The sequence below is a fragment of the Egretta garzetta genome, unplaced genomic scaffold (assembly GCF_000687185.1).
Source record: "Egretta garzetta isolate BGI_Z169 unplaced genomic scaffold, ASM68718v1 scaffold126, whole genome shotgun sequence".
NCBI classification, from domain to species: domain Eukaryota; kingdom Metazoa; phylum Chordata; class Aves; order Pelecaniformes; family Ardeidae; genus Egretta; species Egretta garzetta.
In genome coordinates this window covers 889289-905322 of record NW_009260128.1, presented here as the reverse complement: position 1 = coordinate 905322, position 16034 = coordinate 889289, and the positions used below count along the sequence as shown (strand labels likewise).

General features: G+C 37.3%; 1 protein-coding gene across 9 annotated transcripts in view; it reads left to right on the top strand.

Moving 5' to 3' along the window:
• The first annotated feature begins 8 nt into the window (after positions 1-8).
• The window catches only part of ZNF236 (zinc finger protein 236), an 85491-nt gene continuing 69465 nt past the window's right edge, over positions 9-16034 (top strand). For 4 of the 9 annotated variants that reach the window (XR_004842360.1, XM_035896925.1, XM_035896926.1 and 1 more), the window contains exons 1-4: positions 112-129; positions 10558-10661; positions 11321-11463; positions 12774-12938. Coding sequence is in view for 7 of the 9 variants with exons in the window: in XM_035896925.1 (XP_035752818.1) it covers positions 11437-11463; positions 12774-12938 (192 nt within the window). In the remaining 2 variants the exon portion in view is untranslated. Of the gene's footprint in view, positions 130-10557; positions 10662-11115; positions 11200-11320; positions 11464-12773; positions 12939-16034 lie in introns of those variants that run through there. The other 5 variants (XM_035896924.1, XM_035896923.1, XM_035896928.1 and 2 more) reach the window with 4 other exon arrangements.

Sequence of the window (16034 nt, the reverse complement as noted above, 5' to 3'; positions counted from 1 at the left end):
AACGAGAGCTTCGAATAAAGGATGATGAGCGAGTGAAAATAAGACTCAACTCTTCCATCTCTCTGGTGACAAGAAGGAGGGCTTTCTTTTTGGGGGGCTGTAAAGAGCCCCTTTGTAGTCGTTTTCTTTGTGAGTATATGTATAAAAAAGAACTGCTTTTCTTTCCCAAACGTGTGTTGGCTGTCCCACGCTTCAATTTTTAAATTTTTTTGCTTGCATTTTAGTGTCGTTGACGACTAGAGAATACTTCAGGGCAGGATTGGTTTGATGGGCTTGGGGCTTTTTTGACAACAGTTTGTAGCTGGTGGGTTTTGGGGCTCTTTTGTGTGGTTCGTTTTTTTTTCCTGCTGATGTTACCAGGGATCTGTGAGCAGTATCTGAACAAAGCCCACAAACTGCAAAAATACTGTTTTTCAGGTAGACTTGAAACCATCAGCAGTGACTTCTCTTTCAGCACAAGTGTGTAGCAGTAGATTTATTTTTATTTTTTTAACCAAATAGGGAGAGATTTCATAAAACATTCAAATGCCATGGTTATTTCAGTCATGAAAAGTCAACTAATTAATATTTTCAGTATATGTTCAGAATGTCTGGTTTTCTGAATGCTTGCAGATGAGCGCTGGCTCTTTGAGAGGAATGTGCAGGTGAGCCTTCTGTAGACTGCTTTTTGTAGAATTGAAATGTGATGGCAAACAAACAAAAAAAAAATAATGCTGTACTGTTACATGAGTGTTGGGAAGTTGGGTAGAATGTTTTCTCCGGTACGGAAAGCCAAATGGGCCACAGGTTCCTACCAGAAGTTTTTATTATTTTATTTTTTATTTTTTTTTTTTTGTTGGAGCCGTTGTTCTCTGCTTTTGAGCGCTAAACAGTAAGTATGTGAAGAAAGACCCAAAGAGCTTTGGCTGTTACCAGTTTTGGAAGCTGAGGTGGTTTTTTTTTAAAGTTTATTTTAACTAAAATGTCTGCTTAATTCTCTAGTCGTTCTGGCAAGGGTACGCATGTATCATATGCGTGTAAGCTCCTGTAATCATGGCAGGATGTACAGATGAGAAAAAGGTCAAGACTGAGACAAGCTGTCTAGAAAAAGTGCCTAGTAGCTGGTATCCCTTTTGCTTGTAGTTGGACCTTGATCTTAGGCCCTTCCAGTGGTAAGAGAGATGGCTGACAGGACTTACTGTGAGTTTGATCATATTTCGTATTTTTCATGTATTTAATTTTTTAAAAAGAAATTTGCTAATTAATGAAATTGTTTCTTAGAGGTAGTTTGATTGCAGACGACAGTTTAGAGTTACAGGGTCTAGGGCTACCGCAGGGATTCAGAGACTTCTGCAGTCTGCAATTGCAAGGACTCTGCCCTGTATGGACAAATATTGTGAGTTCTGGAGTCTTTGGTCCTTCAGATTTCAGCAGTTTGGGAAAACAGCAAAGTCAGTGTTGGCAAGCGTCACTTTTTTTTTCCACACTTACATGTGGCTAAAAGAACGTCATGAATGAAGCGGCTCTGGCTGAGCAGGACAGCTTGAATCTGGGAAACTTATGTTCTCAGGACATGTGGCTGTTTGTCCCATTCAGCTACAGGCTGACCGACTTTGAAAGCTGTTTGTGAATTCCATAGGCTTCACTTTTAGCAGAAGGAATTTTATTTAGAAAATAGCTGCTTACGAGAATAAATTTCCTATCTTTTGCTTAGGAAACTGTATGGGTTTAGGTTTTGTTCCTTTTTAGCGTGGTCCTGAGAATCCCTACAGCCCTGACATTCTAATGTCTTTCACAGAAGGGAAGTGTTGCGCTCTGTAGTTGTACAGTCTGTATGTTTATGGTAATACAGCTTTGTTTGGAAGAAAATAAAGGTGAATCAGTAATGTTTTGTTGTGCAGCTTCTTTAGACTTCTTTAACCACTGTGCATGTCAAAGACTATAACATGCCCTTTATTCTAGGAAAATTAAATATGTTGGATAAAAAAAACCTGGACTCTAGGCAGCAATAGTCAAAACAATATCTTGACCTCAGTGGCTGCTATTCTAAGAGAATTTTTCTTGCGCTGAGGTTTTCCCCAAACCATCATGTGATTATTTATCTTTTTTTAATAAAAAAAAAATAAATTAATTGAACTATTCAAATTGACCTCTCTGCTGGGCACAAACTGAAACACAGGAGGTTCTGACTGAGCATAAGGAAACTTTTTTTTTTACTGTGAGGGTGGCTGAGCACTGGCATTGGTTACGTAAGGAAATTGTGGAGTCTCCTTCTGTAGAGAGATGCTCAAAAAACATCTATACACAATCCTGGGCAGCAGCCTCCAGGTGGCCCTGCTTGAGCAGAGGGGTTGGACCAGATGACCTCCAGAGGTCCTAACCTTAACCATTCTGTGATTCTCCTTTGAGGTGGATGAAGTATAGGGTATGATTCTCAAGGAGCTTAAAAGAGCTAATCTTCTGTGATTTGGGGGTTTGCTACTTCTTGATTCTTCCTCTGCTGCTTAGCAGTGGTTGTATAGCAAATCCTTTTACAGAGGTGCAGCAGGTCCTTGGCTCTTGTTTTAATGAAAATTGCAGGATGAGACCTTGAATATATATGAAGCAAGAAGAATGCATTAGGAAAACCGCTACTCTGTGTGGATATTTTTAAAGAAAGACAAGGACAAGCAGCTCTTAATGCATAATTGGTGTTAACACACTAATAACACATTTACACAGGTTCTTGTGACATAGCCTCTAACCTGAGAAGGAAGTTAAAAAAGAATTACTCACGCATGTGGCCTCAGAGTTTCCAGTGTGGTTGCTGTGGTTCTAAGTAACCCACATTACAGCGTTTGAACTGCCAGAGTTTTAGGCCATGTGAATTTTCTGTAGTCTGTTGTGCATCGTTGCCAACGTTCATTTGAGAACCACTGGCTGAGGGGCAGTTCTGTTTACTCTGTTCCCTTAGGAAGTCTCTAAGACACTAGAAAGCGATTTCCACTGCTGTTGTGCAGGTAAGGTAGCACAAAGAAAACATGCAGGGGAACATTAGATTGTATTCTGTTTATATTGGTATATGTTTTCTAATGCTCCTTTCTGAATATATTTATTTCTCTGATTTAAGCTTGGATATCTTAGTGAAACTTTTAGTAATAATCCCTCAAACTGTTGCCTTTACTTTTAGTTTTACTGACTGACTTTGCATAAAATGTTCTTTGTATGCTTTCTTTAAGATATTAGCATAGTAGAAGATGCTAATTTTAAATATTGTTGAAGCTTGGAAGAAGTGCCTGAAAATTGGAGGGGAAAAAAAAGCCTTGAAACGCACAAGTGCACCATGATTTTGCTTTGAGAAAACTTTTCAAAAATGCAGCAGGCCTCATATTGTAAGGATGTTATTTTGAAAAATCTTACTCGGTTCTTTGTTTCAGTTAGAACTGAGCAATGAATAGTTGCTATTAAGCTGGAATTGAAATAAACACCAGGCTTTTACTCTTCAGTTAGATAGCTACGGAAAAGACAGTGTTTGAAGACGTATTTGTTACAGATCCAGCGTAATATTTTGGGTGCTTATGGCTATTTTATTAGCTACTGTAGTGGGCAGGGTTTTTCTGTAGGTCCTGTGAAAACTTGAGACTTTGTCACTGGTTCTTTCTGCTAATTTGTGAGAGTTTCCCTTTTGTCCCAATAAATGTGTAGTAGACACCGTGAGTTACATGTTACTCACTGCTCCGCTATTTCTGTTGTTATTTCGTGTGTATGAGAAGGATTTTGAGGGCTCTATTGCTGTTCTTGCACCCGCAGTCTTCCTTCTCCTAAATTTCCCTTTCCCATAGTGAAGGTCCTTTCTATTTGTACCAGTGCTGCTTGTCACTGTTTGACTAGCAGCAATGTGAAATGAGCAGTTTTGACTTTCATAACTGTCTGAATATCTTCAAATAGAAGAAGAGGAATTCTTTGAATGGCAAAGTGAAATATTTGCAGGGTGTACTGGAGCAGTTTTTAAGCCTAGAGTGTATATTCTGTATTTAAACCCAATGGCTACTTTTACACAAGTTTAAACTGAATTCCTTTATGAGTGCAGTTAAAACTGAGTATTTTGTGCCTTCAGAGGGCCTGGATTTTAACAGACTTCATGTATGAAGAGTGGTAAATATTAAATACACAAGGATAAGAAACACTGAGAAGGTAATGTAGCTTTAAGTCTGGCTCTGCAGAGCTGGCTGTATTTTGTTTGCTGCTGTCAGTCCTCTAGCATCAATTAGGGTGTGGGTATACTGAATTAGGGGAAAGTCAGTTCTGAGGCTTTACATTCCAATTTTGTATCGTTGAAGAAAAACGCAACTTGAACTCACTGGTTAAGTCTTCCCTGAATTTGTTACGTAGATTATTTTAGTAGCTGTGCAGTAGGATTTTATGTGGTGACCTCTGACAAGAGGAGAATAGGCGAGTGATGTTGTGCAGGCCAGAAGGAAGAGGTGGTGGTACTGCTTCTGTGATGTGGACTAAATCTTTTAAATACAATAGGTGTAGGTAATTCCTTTTTAAGACATACTGGAGGGACAGCTGCTCAAATGTTTGCCTTAGAGTCTAAAGATAATCTTTAGGCTGTAATAGTGATACTTTTGTTTGGTCATCTAGCTGTTCTGCAGTAATAAAACCTAAGTTTGTGTATGAGGGGTATGCTGGTTCTCAGTGAGAAGAAGAGAGACTTAGATTACACTGGTGAACTTTAAATTCCACAGTAGTTCCTCAGTATACTTGCAATATGTCTGTGCCTTTTCCCCAGTTAGTTCTGGCTATGTGATGACTCCAACCCTTGGTCTGTACCTTCTCTGTAGCTTTCTGCCAATTGCAGGCCCTTAAATTTCTGTTAAAAACTTCTATTAAATAGGTTTTTCTACTAATATTTCTTTTAATAGAAATTTTCATGAATTTCTATTAAATTTCTATTTTTCTAGTAAATGAAATTTCTATTTGAGACCTCTCATGTCTTTTGAGGTTTTTCTGCTGCAGTCAGATTGTGTTCACTGTCAGGGAGAGGGGAGATCACCTAGCAAATAATTTAGTTCATTTGGAAATTCCTGTTAACAGTGTAGTGCCTGGGCACAGGAAGGGGTCAAGGTCTCAAGCATGAGACATCCAAATCATGTAAAAACAAACAGCTGGAAAATGCTGGCTTGGTATATTCATATGCAGCTCTCAAAAAAAAGTGTAACTCCTGTTTTGGAATATTTAGCAATAAATATAGCAATGTTTACCTGAATGTTAGATGAAGCTATCTGAGTTGGTTAAGGAAAGGCCAATTTTTGGTTATCTGTTTAGATTAGGATGGTGTGGATGGTCTATCTATGCTGTGGGTTGACCCTGGTCAGCTATTAAGCACCTTCCAGACACTTGCTCTTTTCCTTCTGCAGTAGGATGGGAGGCAGAACTGGAATAGCAAAAGCAAGAAAAAGCTTGTGGGTTGAGGGGAAGACAGTTTAATAAATGAAGGGGAAAAAAGTAAAAAACCCCACCCAACCAACAAAACCCCCCAACCATGTGGTGCAAAGGCACCTCTCGCAAGCGGACTGATGCTCAGTCAGTCTCTGAGCAAGACTACCTTGGAAGGACTACCCCCCGGGTTTGTACTGCTGGGTGTGATGTTGCATGGTGAGGAATATCCCTTTGGTTAATTTGCATCAGCTGTCCCCTCCGCCCCCACCCTCAGCCTGCTCATTGTGGGGGCGGAGTGAGAAACAGAGGTGGCCTTCACGCTGTACAAGCACTGTTCAACACTGCTGTGTTATCAGCGTTGTTTTAGCCACTTTTGTGAAACACAGCACCATACGGGCTGCTGTGAAGCAAGTTAACTCCATCCCAGCCAGACCCAGTACAATTTATTTGGCATCTAACCAGCTATGATGGAGCTATTAATTCTGTGCCCTGTCAGGCTTCTCTGCTGCCTGCAGCGCATCAGCATGGCTCTGCAACTTTGGAGTCCTGAACGGCAGGCAGCTGCTTGGTGTACTGGTCCTACTTTAAATTCCAGATTGATTATTGACCAAAACACAATAAAACTGCCTTTTCTTATAGGAGCAAATTTAATTTCTGGATTTTGGTCTGAGACGTGGACTGAGATTTGAGCCTTTCCCCTGCTCCTCCCATCAGAAGTCATGAGGAATGACTGTTTACGGTTTTGGTTTGAGTGCTGAGCTAGGTTTAAACTAACCTGATTCTTTTATGCTTGCAGGACTTGGCATTTGCGTTCTGTGACTTCAAGTGTAGTATGAGGAAGCATCAATATCGCCATCCCTGTTTTGTTCTCTTGTCCTACCGCTTTCTTTCCGCTCATAAATCAGTAAATAGGTTCTGATAGGGTCAGACCCTTTTGTCCCTAAACTTGCCAGCTGCCACTTAACTTCAGTGGCAAGTTTTCATCCATTAATTCCGCACGCTTGAGTGTTGGGTTCGCAGTGTCCTCTCGAGGAGGCTATTAGAGATCTAATAAGGCCGTGCTGCATTTACAGCTGAATGAGTCCATCTGCGCCTTGCAGCGAGGATTGCAGGCTGCCGTGAGGCACAGTGCTGCTTACATAAGGAAGGGAATGGTTGGGAGTGCTCTAATTCTGGCTTCCCCCTTCCACACGGAGTTGTCACCAGTGGCTTACAGCAGAGAGCACCTGCTTGCTGACTCAACTCCCCAGGTCAAGTTTTCATGGAGGCTGTTATCACAGAAATCTGTAACTGAGCTGACCCGAAGCTTGATTGCTGCTGCTCTGTGAGGGACAATTAATTTGAAAGGAACTTAAAAGCTTGTAACATTAGGAGTATTTAAATAAGTCCATCGTTAAACTAAAGGTTTATTATCAGTGATCGGTACTTTGCAAATCTGATTCTGGTGTTTTGGGGCACTTTGGACAAACTGTAAGAATACAGACAAAATGTGTGATTGACAGTGCATAATGAGTGAGGTGCTTCCCATTTAGGTTAATTGTATTGATACTTGACTGTCTCTCAAGCTGTGATGGAACAGGGCTGATTTATGTTGCAACTAGGCAAACATGCAAATTGAAAAATAATAGTAAATGACAGTAGCTTAGGCACTGTTTCCATGCAGTTAATATTAATAAATGGCAGTGTTTTAAACTTTGCAGCTGTTCAGTGAGGTTTATCATTTGTTGTAGTGTGCAGACCTGAAAGAATCACTTATTTTTTCAGGGGATTTGTTACTTTGATATTAATCTTGTGTTTTCTCTCTGTGTGTGTTTGTTTATGGATGTCAGTAAGTACCTTCTCTCTAGTAAGAGCATGGCAGTTTATCCTGTGATTTTGTTGACATTATATGCTTAATCAGTTAATGTCTTCTCTACCTAAAACCTCAAAACTTCTAATTTTGTGTGGTTGACTTGAATGGCATTCTGTTAGTTCATTAACAAACAGCAGACTTGTGTTTTCATCTGGACAGAACATATCTGACAATAAATAGATTGCTTAATCTGTGTACCTAATATTTATACACTTCTGAGAGCACATGCACCATATTAACTTTTTATGATAGGGTTGATAATCTGATAAATGACAAATTGTCACCATCAAACACTGTGTCACGTATGTGTCACATATGTCAGCATTTTTATTTTGTTTCCCTTTGGTACACAGGGAAAGTTTAGAGTTCTTTTATTTAATGAACACATTTCTCAATGCATTGAAAAGTATAGGAGCCATACTCCACTGCTGACTTCTTGAATTGGCGTCATCTGCGTGGTTTTGGGTACTCAAAAATGTTGGTCTTTAAGATAGATTCAGTATTTTGCAGTGTTTGGCTTGTTTTATGGATCCAAGCTGATAAACCTAAAAGCATTTTTTCCCTCTGATATAAGGAAAGATGATTGCACAACTGGGATTTATTGCTGATTTCCCTGAAATATGGTAATATAGGTTATTTTGACTTTCTGTGGTATAGAGGTATCGGTGTTAATAGCGTAGTCTGGTTCTTAATTCTTGTAACAAAAAACTCTGAAATGAAGACAGACCCAAGTCATACTTTGAGTCTGTGACACCTCCTGAAAAGTCCTGTTACTTTTTTAATTGAGAGGGTCTTTCCTGTTTTTCTGACTTCCCGATTCTAAGCACAATGTAACAGTTTTGTCCTTGCTGTTACCCAATTGCTTGATTTCAGTAGGGATTATTATTCTGAATACTCTCCTTGTTACTGGAAGAATAAAACAAAAAGTCACTTCCTGCATCTTTAATAAGAGAGCTGTGCAACTCGCAGAAATAGCCAGTATTTGGCTGGTAATAGAGGACCAAACTATTTTTGTGAGCACAGTTTTAATGAAGAAATGAATTTGTGTTTTAATCTGCATTAGATCTCAATCCTCCCCTTTGAGTGAAAGCAAAACAGTTCAACTTTCAGAGTTCTTTTAAATCCAAACTGGACTGTTTTTCTATTTATACTGGCTGTAGCTACTTAGAGTAGTCTTCAGCCTGATCTTCCAGGAGTTGAGCCTTTGAAGATTTCTGGAATCTAACCTAAATTGATTTGCTCTGCCAAGCCAAGCCAGACCTTACAGTCCAGTTGCTGATTCCAGGATCCAGTACTGACTCCCAAACATCTGTCTTTTGCTCTTTAGCCATATGAAAGATAGGGCCAAAAAAGCACAAGATCTGGCTTTGGAGAGAGTTAAAAAGATTTTCCTTGAAAGAGTAATGCTTAAGATGTTACGGATGTAAGCAATGAATTTTATGAATGTGTGCCTTCTGTGTCATCTTGCTTGGGGTCTGAGGGCTTTTAGGAAGGTGGAAAGGCTTGCACGCAGCTCTGGGTTTTTGATCACCCATGAACTAGTCTTGAGAAACTCCTGATGCTTCAACATGGGTTGTGATGTGCTCAGCTCCTCACTTCCCAAAGTCTAGGCTGGTTTTCTGTTCTTTCCTATGAAGCATTTTACAATTATGCTTTCTGTTACCCCTTTCTGTTCATTTTAGTGTTGAACATTTCCTTCTTTTTAAAGAAAATCTGAAGTATCGTCTTCTTGCATATCTCTACACCAGGTGGTATGATTTCATACGCTTATAGTCATCAAATTCTGTTGAAACATCACAAGGATATATAGTTTTTATTAACATACAGTTGACTTAAACTCCTTTTTGAATTCCGGAAGAAAATTTGTAGCCTGTGGTTGATACAGATACGAGACGCATTTTAATAAGACTGATAGAAATGTCATTGACTTTAAAAGTCATTTGGTAATATGATTCAGATGCTAGTGAGCATGTTGCTTTTTCTGCGTTTCGAATTGTAGAGAAGTTAGCACCTTTGATTATTTCACTATTACACTTCTGCTACTTCAGTTGCTTAGGCATTGTTTTTGTATGTTGTCCAGTGTCTTTGATCTCTTTGGCTCGTGGAGAAGGTTTAAAGGCCTTTCGAAAGTCATGGATTGGATGATTTTTCTGTTGCCAATTTAAAGTGAGAGGTCAGGCCTTCATGGGGTTGAACAATTACTCCTTTTTCTAGGGGAAAGGAAAGCTTCTTGCATTACATTTTCATATAGTCCAAGTATGGAGTAGATTTTTCTTTCACCTCTCTTTTTCTTGTCATGCCAATATTTACAGAAACTGATTTTGTGCCCTTTATTCAACTCGGGTACATTTAACACAAGGATGCTTAAAGGACAGTGCCTTGTAATTAAAGCCATGCTTTTCAGCTTTTGAAGAATTGTGACCATTTCAGGGATGTGATTGATAGTGTCTGTGTATGCTGTGAATTTACAGCTGAGAGTCTTTTAAAGGATGCAGTAGGTTTAAGTGTATACAAAGATTTGTGATGGTTAAGCAAAGTATTTCTGTCTTACAAAGTAAAAGTTAATTGGCTGACTTAGTCCAGAAATGGGAAGAGTAAGTCCCCAGCACATTGGTGCTAGTTGTGATTTCTTGCCCATAATATCTTGTGCTGGTATGTTTCCTAGAGCTTCCTCAACTACAAGCTTTTTAAGTTTGTTTATGAGAATTTTAGTACGAAGAAAAGGTGGTCAGGATGTAAGGTACTGATTTTTCTTTTTTTTTCCTTGTAAATGGTGTGTTGAATGAGACAGGACTTGAGGTAGGTGCAGTACCAAGCAGAAATTCTATATGAATCGTAACCTTGGGTTTCCTCTGAGGAAATGTAAACAGGATGCTGTAAATGTCTTGTTGTGTTGTTACTTCCTATGCCTAATTCTTACATGCATGGTGAGAAGTACTGACTTTCTTAAAGGGAAACATCAGGCCTTGCATGTCTAGATAACAAAATCAACATTCCCTTTTTTGCATCCTGTTGCATTCTGTTGTTGATGCACTCTGTTGAGTTGTGGCAGTGTTTGAAACTGAATTCTATGGTTTTTTTCTCTTCGGTGTCCTTAACCTGCAGCACAAGTCAATCAGTTTTTATTTTCATTTTATTAATACTGCTTTGAATGATATTATGTATTTTAACCCCTCCTGCCAATTGCTTGTCTTAAAGTTTTTCTTAATTAAAGATAACTTCCTTAGTAGTACAGTATCTTCTCACATGTAAAATGTGTTTAACTTGGATTAATATTTTCCTTATATCCTACATATTTATAGGACTGACTTCAGCCATTTGAGCAAGAGGATATAGAAGCTTGCAATTTGTATATCAAAAGTTGTGTGACTGTTGGGAGTTCAAGAAAACTGTGGGCTTAGACTGGGTCTGTTAAAAATAATAATATTTTTCTCCGTTGAATTCATGTGTACACAGTTTGACTTGCAGTTTATTGCATTTCTGAGCTATTTGAAACATTGGTGTTGGGTTTAGAACTGTAAAGGTAATAATAAAGGTTTTACATTGCCGGAAGTAGAAGAAATAAAAGATGCCTAAATTATTCTTAAAGGAAAAAAAAGAGAGAAAGGAGTGGGGGAGGGCAGAAAAAGCTGTGTAGTCAGAAGTGCTGACTATGTCATATTAAAAAGTTTTTTTTTAGAAACACATGATGTAACATTATTAAAAGTAACCCCTGGCAGTATCTTACTCACACCTAGTGTATTTGGCAGCATTTTATTTTGTTGCAAAGTTCATGGGTTTTCATGAAGCACAGAAAGAACTTATTTCAAATTACTAGGAAAAGGTGATTATCTCCTTAGTGACTGGCAGTTAGAGGGATGGATATATTCTATTGATCCTGTGTCAGTGGAAGCAGTAATGTTTATGCCAGAGATCTTCAAGATCCTGTGAAGTTAGAATCTTGTGTAAGTCAAATCTTACAGGAGTTTGGATAGTTTCTGCTTCAAAGAATTTGGGTTTTTTTACAATAAATTAGAAGTAAATGAAATGTGACTTCATACAAATGTCTCAATGCTTGTTTTATAGATGATGTTCTGACACCAAGTACAGAGAACAGTAGTTTTCCCTACCAAGTACCTAACTTCCATAAGTGTGAGATCTGTTTGCTGTCTTTTCCAAAAGAGACCCAGTTCCAGCGCCATATGAGGGATCATGAGCAAAATGACAAGGTATGAATTTTAGTAGATATAAACTCAGAAAATACCAGTATATATTGATATTTTCATATACTGACAAGTAAAGCTAACACAAGACATAATTTTCGTGTTTTTTTTTTTTTTTTTAAATCACATCACTAGTAATTACTACTTTGGGACTTCAGAATTTTATGAAGCTTCTCGCTCATGCGTCCTTTGAGACAGGACCTTAACTTTGATGCTGTTTAGTTAGATTGTTGTTTCCAGTACAGTAATTTTTAATTTTAGCCATTTTCATTGATTTATAAAATATTTAGGTAGGTGAGAAAAATGTATGGGTTTCTTTTAATTGAATTTCCAAACTGATTCTACACATTAGCAATAAAAAGAAAATAATGCTTGTATTGATAAACTGGACCCTGCTAGTCTCTTACAATTGTTTTCAGTAATGTCAAGCAACCTAATCTAGTATGTATGTATTAGTAGATTAATGTCATCCCTTTAGCTGCTTACAAATCAAATTTGGGAAAGAATAAGAAAAATACAGATATGTGATTAAGACTGGACTGACTTTTTAAATTAAGCTTTTGCCAAAGGTTTCATCTGTAATCTGAAGTGTTTCATTTCTGTTCCTTGCTTTCTATTTCACAAAGCTAAAACTACTTTACATGTGATGGAAAAAATATTTTATTACTGTTTGAGGTTGCTGTGGATACAGATTAATTTTTACAAAATGTAGGACTTCGAGGTGGCAATTCATGCATACAAAGAACTACTTACACAAGTTTCAATGCTGTAAATTTGATATATAAAAAATGGAAGTTGATATTGTTAAAACCATGCTATTGCATACTTGTGTAAGAGCCTTTATCTAAAGGTGCTCTTAACAAATGAAAACTGATTGTGCAGATACCAACTGAAGAGCAGTCAATCCTACCATAAACTAAGCTCTTTGCTTTGCTGGTTTGATTATTAATTTTGCTGAAGGACAGTTCATGATCTCAGTTAAAGTAGAAAAATTTATCTCTGTCTCTTGCTCATTCTTATCTCCTGCTAACTTCACTCTCCTTGGATAGTCTCAGTTTTGAGTCTCTGCTTTCTTTAGTTTCCCTGCCTTCTTTCCCCATAGGGTCTCAAAATGCTGTATTTGCATTTTCAGCAGTGAAATGCAAAGAGAGAAAATAATTAAGTCTGGTATTATTAAGAATCATTATCATATGCAGGTACTTGAATTGCTCTTTTTATTTTAAACATTTTGACTTGTATGGTTATATGTGTTATATGTGTATGTAACTTACGGGAAGATTGAATTTTGTCTTTATTTTTGTGGTTTTAACAAACAGCCTCACCGATGTGACCAGTGTCCGATGTCATTTAATGTTGAATTCAACTTGACACTTCATAAATGTACTCACAATGGTGAAGATCCTACGTGTCCTGTGTGCAACAAGAAATTCTCCAGAGTAGCCAGTCTGAAAGCTCATATAATGCTACATGAGAAAGAAGAGGTAATTCATTTAACATCATAATTTAAGTTTTGAAAAGACATGTTGTAATGTTTGTACTTAATCCCTTACCTATATGGTTTAGATTGGATAAATGGTCTCCATCAGAAGAAATAGAAAACTTTTAGTGGAGAGTCTGTTTTACCAGTAGTAACAGCAGTTAATATACTGGATGTAAGCAAGTGTTCACATCCTGTCTTTTACTAGCAAAGAATATCCATGCATGTTTGATAGCTATCATATCATATATGAACATTAACTTCTTATTTATTTACAAATACTTTTATTTTGAAGCAATTTCTGTGATTTCATGTACATTGATAAGCCCACATGTAATAATCCGGGTGGCTGGTTTTGATGGCAGATGTCATGGTGAGACGCTCTCATAATCTATTTATTGCATCATGAAGCTGTTACCTTATCTAGAACTCCCACCCCTTTTTTTGACTGGTTATTTTGCTTGAGAGGACTTCTTGTTCCTTCCCCTCACAATTTCATTTTCCATTTTCATAAGACATTGGTTAAATTCTTAGCAAACAGTTAATGCATAGTGGTATTTTGCACACTTCATAGTCATTACTGCGTTACTGCAGTTGCCAGAGTTGATTGTGCTGCCCAGAATACAAAGTTTTCAATCATGTAATTACCTCTTCCCCCTGTGAAGGCTTTTTTAAAATTGCACTTTGTGTTGGAGAATTGGAGCTGAGTCAAGTATGTACTTTTATTGCCAGACTTCTAATCATAAACTTAACAATTGTATGTTTCTCCATACCAACTGCAGACGGCTTACAGCAGTATTTACCAGTAGGTTTGGGATGATAGGCCTATTTGCATTTTTCCCTAAACCAGGCAGCGAATGCCATCTGTAGAGAATGTATTTATTTTTTAATCTTGTTGTCAGTTCACACTTTATCATGTACACAACCAAGATAAAATGAGAAGACTTGAGTACAATTTTGTTGCATGTTGATATATCTATAATGATACAGAGTTTAATGAATATTGAGGAAACTTGATTTATGAATTGCTAAAAACATCAGAATAAGGAAACTGAGCATCAAGAAGAAGCCTAAGAGTGATTTTTAGTATTGATTTGTATCACTAAGTAATTTTTTCATCCACTTCAGCTGCTCTGATTTTTATACTTGGTGCAGATGTCAGAAGAATAGCTTGTGTGATGCCTTTCAATTTAAAATTCAGTCTGCAGCTTAAAAAATCAAATTTATATTAACACCTTTCAATTGCTAATGAATATATTCTTGTAATGCTCCATAATTCTGTGATAAAACAGATGAATATAAAAATAAATTCACAGAGAATTGCAAGAATGACTTTTCCAGTAGTTATGCACTGGGCCTGTAGGAGAGCTGGAATTTGAACTTGAAGCAGAGGGTCTTGACGATGGGAGTTTTTCATAATGTGTAGGGTAAGAAGTTAGGAGTGGAGTACATTCTCCCTCCTGTTTGCCGTCACTTTCTTACTCTTGCTGTTAAAAAGGCTGAAAATCTGAAAACAGAGCAAAGATTACTCACTTGCTCATATGTAGCAGTTGGGGAGACTGCTGCATAAAGCTGAGGTTTGGGTAACTTTGGTCTCGGTTTGTGTTGCACCAGCCACCTTTAACTACAGATAAGTACAGAAAGGGCAGTAACAAGGAACTAGTGTGATGAGCTTCTTGAACTTCCCAGTAAGGTTTGGGAGAGCATATCTGTGTTGAAAGATTTTCACGAGAGAGGTTCTTTTCTGGGCTATTTAAATAATTTTTTTGGCTATTTAAATCTGTTTTGCAAAAAACTAACTTATCCTCGTGTTCTTTAGTGATTTGTGTGTGATAAACTGGTGTAATGGAAGACACCCACATTTGAAATTCCTCAGTTTCAGGTAGCTTTCTTTTAAGAAGTCATAAAGAACATAACCTTGTGTAACTGGGCCTGACCTTGTAGAGGACTCTTGGTTTTGTCCATATCTTCAGTAGAAATGGACAGTGGTACTCTTGACCTGGTGAGACAGGAATACTAAATACAAACTGAAAAATTCAGGAATGCTAAATACAAATTAAAAAATTCTAACTTAGAGCATTAGAATGACTAATAATTCATCTTTCTCCATGAGCATGAGGTTTTCTTGAGCTTTAGGAAAAAAGAAGCTTAATATGTTGAAAAAGTTAAAACTAATATTTGTTTATAGAGTTACATTTGTTATAGAGTGAAAGTTGAATTTTTAACAAAACCCTGTTTGTTTTTTTATTTCCTTTTTTTTAAGACTGTTCGCTGTATTTGATTTGTCCTGTCTTATAATTTGGTAGCAAAGGCCCTTGAAAAGTGCAAATTAAAATCTTTACAGATGGTAGGAGTCACTGATACTAAACAGGTGAAGATTGTGAGTTCCAAAGTGTTTCTTCAGATATTGAATCTGATAAGATAAAGATAGTTAATACAGGTAGAATTAGATGAATAAAGGTTTCTAAAATTATTTCTGAGTTTGGGAATTTTAAGTATTATCTAGCAATGTATGAACAGCTTTTGTTTAATGTTAGAAGGTGGGTTTAACCACAGTGAGGTTAACAAGATGCAATTACTTGTTCTGTGTGTGGTTGTGGAATTTTTGTTTGCTTGAGGGGGAAAAAAAAAAAATCTGGTACTGCCTATTCCAGAGAGGGGCTATTTGGTTTGATATATCACTGGGGTTTTGTACAGTTTTTCTATTTTACTGTGTCCCTGTTTTCCTACAGCAAATCCTACAGTAATGAATAAAAATACATAGGGTTTCATTGTCTCAAGTACTTCTTCTCAAGCTCTTCTTTTGTTTGTGGAAGTTGCTTAATAGAATATAAGTAATAGCAATGTAATGTCATAGATAATGTGTGTCTGAAAAATGCAGAGAAGTGATTGACAAACTCTGTTTTGTGGACCATGAGCTTGATATAGTATGCATTTTAAGCTTCTCATCAGGTAATCTTCCCCACTTGTACAAAAGAGTCATCATAAACCAAACTTGTTTTATAAGGACAATATTTTTCTATAAGAAGTATTCTTACTCAGATTTTAATGTAGATTCTGGAAAAGAGAAATACTTATTTATTGTCCCACACTATAACTT